Below are 12,150 nucleotides of genomic sequence, written 5' to 3' on the forward strand. Positions count from 1 at the left end.
TGTGCATATGTGTATGAGAAATGAAATAATTTTGTGAGAACTTTTTTGATAATTCGGTGAGAATTCACCCGATTAGACATATGATGCTCACTACGTGCTCTTGCGCACCGAAGCCTATCAATTAAAACGTATTAGCGTTTTATATAATATAGATTAGCCATATGATGCTCACTACGTGCTCTTGCGCGCCGAAGACTATCAATTAAAAATGAAAACTGTTGCCAACGCGGAAAAGAAATATCATCGGTTTTATTGATACATACGTATTAGCGTTTTATATAATATAGATTAGATTCTTTTTTAATTGTTATAATAAAACAGTATTTTACTAATAAAGCGATTGTTAAAGGAAGTATATGATAAGTTCCTTAAGAATTGCAATAGAGATAAATTTCTGATTATTTGTGAATTATCAGATGTGCATTATTGAATTAAATTTCTGTATATTTGTGAATAATATTTCAATTTAAAATGATACTAATTATAATTGTTTTCTGAAATTTAAAAAAAAACGGTAACTTATCAATTTTACTGATTTATATATTTTTGTAAGTAAGAGCTATATTCCAATAATTGATTTTAAAGAGTTACTTAAATATTTGATTAGTAATTATGATGTGGAAGACGTAACATTTCCACAAATTGGGAACTTTTTTTATTGTGTTTGATTACTTTGAGCTATATGATCTTAGAACACTCAGTTAAAGCTTTGGAATTTGTCCAGTTAATCGAATCTGACCTTTATTGTTTTCTTCACAATGAAAAAAATTCTACAATAAGAATATTAGTGGTTTAAGCAATTTCTCTTTATTGTATTTGAATCTCTAATTTTGTGTTTTTTAAAATTTATTTTAGCTCTTGATCTACTGATAAATGAGCTGGCAATTATCCTAATGACTGACTTTCACTTGCTCTGTTAGTATTCTTTTGAAAAATGAAGTATGAAAGAGATAGGTAAACGTAACAGGGGTTGTAAATTAATGTGAAAACTAGAAAATAGAATCGAATTTGGATGAATAATTTTAATATTACTATCGATTGACAAAATATATCAAGTATAATAAATATAACAAATTTTCCCAACTGTACTAATTAGTATTATTTTTATAAAGGTCAATATTTCGGTTACCCTTACATATCAAAACTCACTATATTGTTTTCAATATTTGTGGTAATGCATAATATTTACAATATATCATATTAGTAATTATAGTTATCAATAATGATTAAATATTCCAATATTGTCATAATATTTACACCTATATGTATTATTAGTAGGCCCAACCTGCCAGCCTTTTGATCCCTATAAATGAGCCCTCCTTTTTGTAAAAATAAGCCCTCACCCTTTAAAAATAAGGAATCAGGAAAAGATTAATTTCTTAAACACCTGTTTTATTGAAAAATTGAAAGGAAAAACCTTTTTAAAACACACTATTTCAGCCAACTTTTAATCCTCTCGAGGATGATTTTCCCCAGTGGTCGTAAAATTCAAAGTAGAAATTTTTGTTAACTTAAGAAAGTGTTGATAAATATAATTTTTCAATTTAGTAATTTGAAGATAATTTTCACTGTATTTTATGTTTGTTATTATTAATTTGATTTGATAATTAATTGTTAATTTGAAATGTAGTTAAATGAACTTTTTAGCTCGTTTTGGGGGGGGGATATTGCAGAATCTGACAAATTATAAGCCACTAGATGGCATCTTATTAAAAAAAATGCTATTCAGAGCCACTCGATGGCGTCCTTATAATGTAAGCAGAAATTAGATAGTATTAAGAACAAAAAGAAGGCAGTCGTACGCCTAATGTGTAATGTATCAAAATAATTTTTTTTTAATTTATTGTTTTTGAATCGATCGCTCATCTTTGAATTTTACAACTTTCACTAGGATAAAAACTAAAGCTCACTGATTTTGTAGCTTGATTTCAGCTCCGCTAATGCTGGAAAGTGTGCTGAATACACAATGTGAAGCTTAAGAAAAATATTTTTTCCTTCCAACTATTGTCTGTGTGGCTGAACATTCGATCATGACTGCTAACATCACATATCATTAATATGGCCTAAACTTGTAAAAGTTTCCTAAATTTATCTTAGAACATCATAATTAATTACTTTTAATAATATAAAGCAAAAGTGCATATGAAATATTTCCTTTATTTCTAAGTTACTTTAAAAAATTCGACATCCATTATTTCACAGGAGAAAAAATAATTTTATTGAAATGTACCATAAAAAGAACTTTATTTTCTGAATATATTGTGTTCATTTGAAAAGTGTTCTAGGTGTTAATTGCTCAGAAGCAGAGTAATTGTTCCAATTAGAATCATTGCGGAGCTATTGTTCTCTCTTAATGGATCTAATTGCTTCTGTATAGAATTTTTCAACTTATTTAATTACCTGAAGATCGAGGTTTAAGAGCATGTATTGATTATGAAAGTAGGGTAGAAAATTTATCTGAAAAATTGCAATAAAAAATTTATTAAATCTAAAAGAGTAGAATTTTAAGTTGGTAAATATAATCAGAAATTGATATTTACACACTGTTGTTATACTTCAAAAGTAATAACTCAAAACATTATCTCAGCAGATTTTTTATGAAGTATTTTACGCATTATTAACACAAAAAAGTTTGCTAATTTTATTTATTTATCTTAAAGATACTGTAATAAATTAACTGTAGCTGCGTAGGATATGAATTTTTTTTTTACTTCAATAAAGCTTTTTAAGTATGAAAAGCTATAATAAATGAAAGAAGTAAAAATTACTTCAGATTCCATGAACTATTTTAAAAAATTTTTTATCAAAATAGTTGTCACAATTATCCCTTTTTCTTAAATTTCAGCGGGAAGACTTCTCTCTTTTTGTGTCTTACCAATAAATTTAGAAATAGTGATGAATTTTAGTGGTAAATTTTTTTATAACTTTAATCACAATTTTTTCTTAATACAGCTGTCCTACAAAATGCAACTCTAAAAATAAATGCAATAATATGTAAGATTAACAAATTAATAATTTTTGCTTAACACAACAGATTAGATATCCACTCCTTGCAGTAAAATTTCAGCACGTGCATTAAACGAGAAAAAACAAATATGCATACGAATACTGGCGATTTAACAGATTGAAAAAGTCGCCACGATGATTGAAAAGGTAACCCATTTTTCGTTGTCACTAAAAAGATAGGACCTTCACTTCCTCTTGTGGGTTGAAAATCATGAACCTTCACAAGGCGTGTTTTTTTTCTTTTTCTAACTTAACTAAATAAGAGCTAGGAGTAGAGCGTTCACTCAAATCTTTAAAGGTTACAAGCTTGCTACATGTTACTATTTGTGCTTCTGTATTTGTTCCATCCGCTTTCAAGCAAAATAGTTTTCCGCCAACGGAAGTCGTATTCCCAAATTTTGTTAAATTTATCGGTTTATTTTTATTATTATGTGTAAAATTTTCATCATACTATATTGATAATAATTTATTTTATCTGACAATCTGCTTGTTTACCTACAAATCAATTTAAACGCTTTATGCATCTGTGTATTGACATCAGGAATATCAATCGTTTGATCCATTGCTATATATCGATCTTTCCGCGAATTAAATTTAGCAAAATCTGTGAAAGTTTATTTTAAAAATGCAAGCCATAATATTTTCATTTATGTGAATTTTAAAGTATGTTTGGACAAAACTATTTTCTGTTGTCAATATAATTTTATTTCTTAACTGTTGGTTCTCTATTTAATGCCCTGAAATCTGCATTGTGCTGCAAATTTAGAACTAAGCCTGCATAACTTACTCTCTATATACCTCTATCTTCTTCGTTCAATATATGCTTACATTTAAAAAATGCTTAAATATATGCTTAAGTTTAAAAAGCAATTTAATGCATTATTTTACTTAGATAATGTTAATACTTTTGAGGATGCACAAAATTTAATATATATTGTTTAGACTTAGTGGTTGGGCAGCTCCAAAGAGATGCTACATCAACCAGTGGTCTATTGTACCCGAATAAATATATTTTGCTAGACATTCTAGTTAAGAATGAGATGTTCTTTGATGGACTGAGAGTTCCTCAAGGGGTTTACCGTTGTGGTAAATACGGGTGTCACATTCCCGAGGTACCCTTGTGATTATTTATATATTTTACATTTAATATCTTTCTTGTGAAGCATAAAATACTTGATTGAATGAAATTACTCTATCATCAGTATAACTTACTAGATCTGTTATTTATATTTGATGTTAAGAGATGCTACATCAACCAGTGGTCTATTGTACCCGAATAAATATATTTTGCTAGACATCCTAGTTAAGAATGAGATGTTCTTTGATGGACTGAGATTTCCTTAAGGGGTTTATCGTTGTGGTAAATACGGGTGTCACATTCCTGAGGTACCCTTGTGATTATTTATATATATTACATTTAATATCTTTCTTGTGAAGCATAAAATACTTGATTGAATGAAATTACTATATCATCAGTATAACTTACTAGATCTGTTATCTATATTTTGCTATTTGAATATCTTCCATGTAACTGAATGATTCTTATATCCTAGAATAACGTAAAATCTAGTTTTTGAGGTGAGAGTCAAAATTATGTTAATTTGGCGTTAAGCGTCTGTCATATATAATAGGGATGTAACGAATATTTGGCCGCTGTTCAGTATTCGGTCCTTTTGCCGAATTTTCGGCCTAGCCGAATTCTGAAGTTATTCGTCTGAATATGAATATTATTAGATATTTGGCTGAATAAATTCATAATTATATGGGTAATTCCACAGTAACTCATGCTACAGATTTTTAGAAATCTAGCTTTCAAATACGATGCAATAATAAATATTGCACTTATTTTCTTTCAACAAAATTTAGGTTGATTACAATTTTTCTGTTTTTTTTAATGATACCATTAAAAATCCTAAGAATCTCTAACTTTTTGAAATTTTAATTAAAATAGCTTGGTAACTCATGCTACCAAAAAAGACACTCAGTTACGAGAAAAAAAAGTTAAACCTGTATTTCTGCTAAAATTCTACATGTTAAGTACTTTAAGTCTTATGAGTGGATTGTATGTATCACTCTTATCACAAAATAGCATCTAGTTTTATTTTTAATAGTTTAAAAAAACTAAATATTTGACAAAATATATCAAGTATAAGGTAACTCATGCTACATTAAAGATGAATAACTTTTAAAAATGATTACAGAAACAAAATAAAATATTATTTTGATATTTATTTAACATTAAGTATTTAAAAAAACATTATTTTATTGAAAATTAAAAAAATATTAAAACATTTAACGTTGTTCAAGAACATCGATTTCTTCCTTAAATTCGTAGAAGAAACGGCTCCCACTCTGTTTTATTACTGCATCTGGTAAAATCTTTATGATGTTTTCGAATGTCACATAGGAAATGTCATTTTCATCTGAAATGAAAATTTTTTTATTCATGTTTTTCTTTCTTAAAAACATTACCTTTACTTCTCCGTCATCTTCAACTTCACCTTGTGAAATAGCAGCATACCTAAAAATTTGCTTCTTACCTAAACATTTAATAAGTAGGTAAGTACCAAGTTTAATGCTTAATTTTGGAGGTTTAGTTGGTAAATTTTGTTCTGCTAAACTGGAACGTATTTTTTTGGTTAACAGAGCACCCGTCACCTTCTCCTGGTTCACATAAATGCAATGCATTTTTTTTATACTTTCTAATGGCAGTGCTTCCTCAAATATTGAACACATATTTAAATTTTGATTTCGTTCCTCTATTTCATTGCACTTCATTTCAATTATTTTTATATCCGATCCAGTTCTTTCAGCTGCAGCTTTGAAGTCGGAGGCATTGAAAACAGAGCCTTTGCGTGCTTTTACGTAATTTCGAACTTGGCGTTTCACAGCCCCACCTATTCCGTCAACCGGGCCCTTGCCGTGTGATGTTGCAAAGAAATTCCAAATAATTCTTTTTCTAAATTTGTTTTCCAATATAGGGATTGCAGCTGCAATAAAACAATTTTTGAACTGCGATGAAGGGCCATCCGACCATATATTGACCAGAATAATACTTTCTGGGAAATCTTCAAAGATTTTATCTAAATATGGAATTATACTTCTTTTTGAATGATCTAAATCATTGGATACAATAACAGCAGGGTGATGCTGTCCATTATACCACGACGAAATAGTAAACAGACTCACTTGCGGCTGTACCCAATGAAAACTTTGTATTTCATCCTGAGCAACACAAGTGTAATTCTCTGCAAAATCAATTTGTAGCAAAGCAGTGGTAAAATCGGTGCTTTGGGAGCCTACCTCTCCTTTCTGCATCTGATATGCTAGAGTTTGTTCATTTTTAATGAAACAATGAAGTAAAAAATCTTTTTTCATTGAAACTATGTATTTTCCAAGATCTTCGAGGCTACCTTCTTCTACAACTTTTGTTAACTTACCTTCAAAATCTTTCCACTTGTTCCATTCAGCCATATTTGAAGTAGATGTAGCAAAACAAGATTCAATACCATTTTCAAAAAACTTTTCACATTTATTACAAGAAGTTTGCCAGCAATTTTCAGTAGCATTCTCGCAAAGAAAATCTTTCATAAATCCTGAGGAATAAGCTGGGAATTCTGGGCAATACTTCTTGAAGCTTTCGATAGCAAAAATAAAATTTTCATGAAGTTTGCATAAGCACACATTATGAGGCATTTTGCTGCTTAAAAATACGTGTTTTGGACGTAATGCAGCAAACTTACTCTTGCCAATCTTAATATCGGGATGATCATTACAGAATAAAGAGAATGTCTCCAAAACAGAATTGTACAAATGCCGAATTTGTTCTTTTATTTTACCATCACTATTTCTTACTGTTACTATATCTTTCATTCCTGGAGCTTGTCGACTGATATCATCTCTTATATAAAAGTTTTTAACTATCTGAAGAGTTTCACTGCTCATAGGATTTTTTCCAATATAATTCTGTATTACAACATTGCGTTCTTGACTCGGGACAATATTTTTCATAAGCTGTTTCACTACTGCCTGCTTTTTACGTGGGGACTTTGGTAATGCCCGTTTGGCACGGGCAACTGCTTTTCCCAATGAACAAGGTGATTTATATGGGTATTGTTGTGATTTAAATGACCTTTCCTTTTTGTTGAATCTTGATTTTGCAACACTTTCTCTGGATCTTTTTCTTTGTTGTCTTCTCACCTTTTCTCTTTCCACTGGAGTCATTTGATCAATTTCATTTTTCTTTTTATCGCGGCTTTTTTTTAGCTGCCTCTCTGTGTTTCTCCTTATATTTCGCATAATTTCCTTCATCTTTAAGTTTTTGTCTTCTCCTTCTCATTTTTTCAGCAGCTGTTAAGGCCATTCTGTAAGAAAGAGACATATGATAAGTTTTAATTTATGGAGCGGAGCTTAACTTAGCAGGATTTCACTATTCTTTTACCTTAAATTAAAATTTTGGTGTATAGATATTTTTTTTAGATATATTGTACAATGTGTTATACCTTTTACATTTAATGGATTATTTACAACAATAACATCGAAATGTCTGAATTTTACTTTAACTAATACCATTAATTTCCAATAACATCTTTGAGTAATTTCCTCCTTCAATAACTTTTATAAAGTTTTAAACTTAGACTTGTTTGTGATAGGGAGTTGACAATAATAAAAACAACTTATTAAGAATGGAATAAACATGCGAAGAACAAACTTATCTTTATCATACTTATTAACTTATTGCAATAAAACTTAATTTTTATATAATATTTATGCAAATAACATCTTAATTCACTTCCTAAATATAGTATGAGTTACCACATGGTAACTCATGCTACAATAGTTTTATACAAAAAAACATAACAAAACTGGATGCTACTTCTCTTAAAGATTTGTTTTTGATTAAAACACATAAAAAATTTTAAAAAAAATTATTTTTAGGGTAATTGATAGTTTAATAGATTTGCAATGATAACATAACTATGTTTTAGTAACTCATGCTACTTGTAGTAGACCCTAATATCATTTATGAATAATAGTTATAACTACTTTGATTCTAACAATTTATTTTATTATTTTTATAAGGCTTATGAATGTATTAATCTGAAACAATCAAGAAATAAAATTTTCATGGCTATAAAATAACAAAATCAACATACCTTTTGCTGAAAATTGAAGTGGTGTAGAACAAAATCTTGTAATAGCTGACTTTAAAGTGTTGCCATCCTGATAAAAAGAGCTCTAACAAAAAATAAGCTGTTGTCACAACTGCTACAATAGTTCAGATTAATTATCCACTTAATTTATTAAGAAATAATTGAAAAAAAAATTTTATGGTCATGTCACTGTTTATATGGAATTGCCCATATATTTTTTTAAATGTGCTTTTAAATCATGAATATTGCAGAGTTACATTTCTCTGCATTAACTATTAGAAAATGAAAATCTAACATTTACTCAATTTAAGTTGTGTAATACATAAGTGTATTTAATAATGTTACATAAATAAAAACGTTTTCTTGTTGCAAATTTATCATCATGTGTATTTAAACAAGCATTGGAATCTTTTACATTAGAATACAAATATATATAGTTTGTTAAATAGAAGTGTGAATGGGTGATTCTAAAAATAATATTTATTTCAAAAAATAAAATCTTACAAAAAGATTTGCAGTAAAATTTCTGAAAAAAATAGGAGTTATTAATATAGTATAATGTATACTTTACCTGTAGTCAGCAGAGCTAAATATTTAAAAGCTCATTCAAAAAAAAAAAAAAGTATTTCATGAACCATGCTAATGACGAAATAAATCTATTTAGATATTTTAAAAAATTACAATAAAAATGCTATTTATTGAATAATTTTTCACTTTTGCAAAATTTCCAAGCGGAAATAAGCAGCATGAAAACCCATTGGTATTGGTGGCAATATACATCTTAAAATGTCACATAATGGATAAATATGCTTGTCTTCGGGCACAGGCCACTTGTAAACATTAGTTGCTTGTAAGGCCACTGGATGCATCACTAATACTTCTACTTGATTTTCCAAAATGTTTGTAACTTCCCCAGGATAAACAATATTGTCGTAATTCACAGCAACCCAATTCCCTTTCTGATATGTTGACAGTGATTCTGAAGGAAACAATATATGAAATTTGTAAATAAGAAGTGCACAAAATATAAAATAGTAGTATTGAGCATTTATCACAGAATGTGTCAATTTAATAGTCTAATTTACACATTTTAAAAAAATTTTATAGGAGAAAGATAATGGTGCATTTCAACTTAAAATTGGATGTTAATACAAGAAAACAACAGGGGTAAGGTGAAGAAAGTCATGTACCCCCTCCCTAGGGGGGTCACTTTTTAAGCTGTTACAGATCTGATGCTTTGCGTTACGGATCTGATGTTGATACATCAGTATTCATTAGAAGTGATATTAAAACTTTTTTATATGTATAAAATGACTTTTATATGTAAAATATTTTTTAAAATATCAAATTGAATTTTAAAAAATACATTTCTTAAAAAAAAGAAGAAAAAGATTGAGTCATAAAAAAAAAACATTGTAAAAACAAAGCAAAATAAACACATTTACTTTATTTCATGATCAATGACTTTTACATTATGAATTTAAAATGTTAATCAATATGTCATCATATTTTTTTTTATTTTGAATAATGAAATGGCGTCTAGAGATCGGTTGTGGTGCATCAGATATTATACACATAATTTCATTTTCAGGAACTGTAAATTTTTCCTCGGGTGATGGCCAATAAAATTTATCTCCAGAACAATGCATAAATGACAGCACAAAACCATCTTCTTGAATTTCTTCTACTGAACCTAGACAAAAGATTTACATATTCATTAATTTAATTAAAGAGCTTTGAATAATTTCACTTAGTTAAAATTTCAATTGAAACTTACCAGGATACCACAAATTGTCATAAATAACAGCTAGCCAATCACCTACAGCTATATTTGTAGATTTCTTTTCAATTTTTGGGTGAAGAACATTTTCTTCAGGAAATGTAAATGTGGCAGGACTTGGTGCAAAATGCTTACAAATTTCATCTCCCATGCAGCTGAAGCAACTGAGTAATCTTAGGGATAAGTCTTTAGGTTTCGTGTGACTCCAAGTAACTTGATGTAATTTCATTGTGTTTGGAATTGGTTCCAATAAAATGTTGACAAAGCTATCTATTTTTTTAATATCTTCCTCTGTAATTTCGAAGATCTTAACTTTCAATTCTTTTTCTCTCAAGACCTTAAGCAGTTCACTGGAGTTTGGTATATCAGATCCACAAGCTACAACATGATCAGCAATATTTTTAATTGATCCACCAACACCATCTGCTGCACCCTTCCCATGCCCAGCTGCCGAGAAATTCCATGTGACCTCCTTAAAAGCAAATGCTGAGGCAAAATAAGTTAGAAGAAAAAAGTTGCATTTGTTTCTGTATTGTGGAGTTGGTCCATCACTTTGAAAGTGTATAGTATCCACACTAGGCAGATATTCCTTTATTAACTTTAATACAGGTTGGAGGTGGGCCCAAATTGCACTTGGATCATGACGGAGGGAATGTGAAACTGAACAGAGAGATATAACCTGCTCAAGCTTGGATGGATCATAATGACAGTGTTGTACATCATTGTGATACAAAACCTGCTCAAGCTTGGATGGATCATAATGACAGTGTTGTACATCATTGTGATACAAAACACCTGTGTGTAATGTAACCTGAGGCTTATTAGAACCAAAGTGCATGATCTGAATCTCCGATCCAAATTTACAAGCATAATTATGAGAAAAGTCAATTAAAACGATTACTTCATTTACATTGAGAGAACCTTTTATTTTTTTGACAACATTAAACTGATGTCTCATGATAAACACGTGCTTCAAAAAAGGTTCAATTTGAATATTTGCTTTACTGATTAACTCTCCAACTGTGCAGACAATTTTATCTTTAATTGTAATTACTTTGTCCTTCCCATTCTTATCTTTTATCTTCTCTCTTTTTTAACCCACTGGTAATAAAATGTCTCATTTTCTTCCTTTAATGAAGTTCCGATTAAGGTTACCGGGAGAGTCTTGTTTTTACACCTACTACAGTTTCTCTCCATACAGTCCTTGTTTTTTTCATCGCAGCAAACTTTGGTGCATAATTCTTCCGCTTGTCTTTCTTTTATAAGTTGGTGGTAATTTAGTTTCATCGAAAGAAATTCAAAATTTGCATGCTTTGTGCATAAACAAGTATCCCGACTGGTTACCTTTGGTTTGAGTATCCAAAAGGGTTTTAATCTGCAAAAAGTTGAATAGCTAATCTTTGTATTATTTCTTTCCAGAAACATTTTATGCAAATTCTGCATTGTGTTTCTTAGGTATCTCTTTTGGTGTTTTACTTTGTTTCTTGTAATGCAGTCTTATGCACCAGGTGCCATGCAACTATTTATATCCTCCTCCAAAAACTTGTGCACTAATTGTTGCAGTTTAAGTCGTTCTTTTTGATTTCTGTTGGATCGTTTGAAGTAGACGTTTTTCATTTTTAAACCTTTTCGTAACTCTTGATAAGATATAATATTTTTCAGATGGCCAATCATTCTATATTTCTTAATAATTTGAAGGGAAATTATATGATTGAACATTCGTCTCTCCTTCTCATTTTGACAGGTTTTTTTCTTTTTATCTGACAGGCCTGACATAAGAGCATAACTTAGAAGTAAATTTTTCCTAATAGCAGGTGAAACTTTCTTTCTACCTACAATCTTCTTCACTTGTTTACGAGGGGAAAGGTCCACATTTTTTTTGTTTTGGAGGCGATAAACTTGTTTCCTTAAAGTTTCAATCTTTTTATCTTTTTTGTTTATTTTAGTTTTCATTGATTAAATATCTCTTCTCATTTTCATATAAGTACGTTTGGCCACTTTTCTCCCAGCTGGTACCCTTGGGGATCCTTTTCTTCCAAGTGTTGTTGATTCTTTTACTATTTCTTCATAATTTGTTTTCTTCTGTAGTTGCGAGAGTCTTTTTTTCCACTGTCTCCGCTTCATCCGCTTCTGTCTATTTGATAATTCATTTATATTTTTGATAACTCCAGCCTCTTTCATTTTTTGTTTGTATTCTCGATCCTTTGAATA

The 12,150-nt window shown here is 29.6% G+C and overlaps 1 protein-coding gene across 1 annotated transcript; it reads right to left on the reverse strand.

Moving 5' to 3' along the window:
• Positions 1 to 9,591: 9,591 nt before the first annotated feature.
• Positions 9,592 to 10,897, reverse strand: LOC147807598 (uncharacterized). The gene is made up of 2 exons (XM_087166706.1): positions 9,937 to 10,897; positions 9,592 to 9,852 (listed from the first exon to the last, which is right to left on the reverse strand). The coding sequence occupies exons 1-2, from the start codon at positions 10,895 to 10,897 to the stop codon at positions 9,632 to 9,634; spliced, it is 1,182 nt and encodes a 393-aa protein (XP_087022832.1). The 3' UTR covers positions 9,592 to 9,631.
• Between the last annotated feature and the right edge of the window lie 1,253 nt (positions 10,898 to 12,150).

Source organism: Parasteatoda tepidariorum, chromosome 6, assembly GCF_982258835.1.
Source record: "Parasteatoda tepidariorum strain Cologne lab strain chromosome 6, Ptep-v5.0, whole genome shotgun sequence".
Taxonomy (NCBI): domain Eukaryota; kingdom Metazoa; phylum Arthropoda; class Arachnida; order Araneae; family Theridiidae; genus Parasteatoda; species Parasteatoda tepidariorum.

Excerpts from the sequence above, each read along its gene's own strand:
- LOC147807598 (XM_087166706.1), bottom strand. The coding sequence starts at position 10,897 with ATGAGACATCAGTTTAATGTTGTCAAAAAAATAAAAGGTTCTCTCAAT. Across the intron at positions 9,853-9,936 it reads TGACAATTTGTGGTATCCTG|GTTCAGTAGAAGAAATTCAA; the intron begins GTAAGTTTCAAT and ends TCTTTTGTCTAG.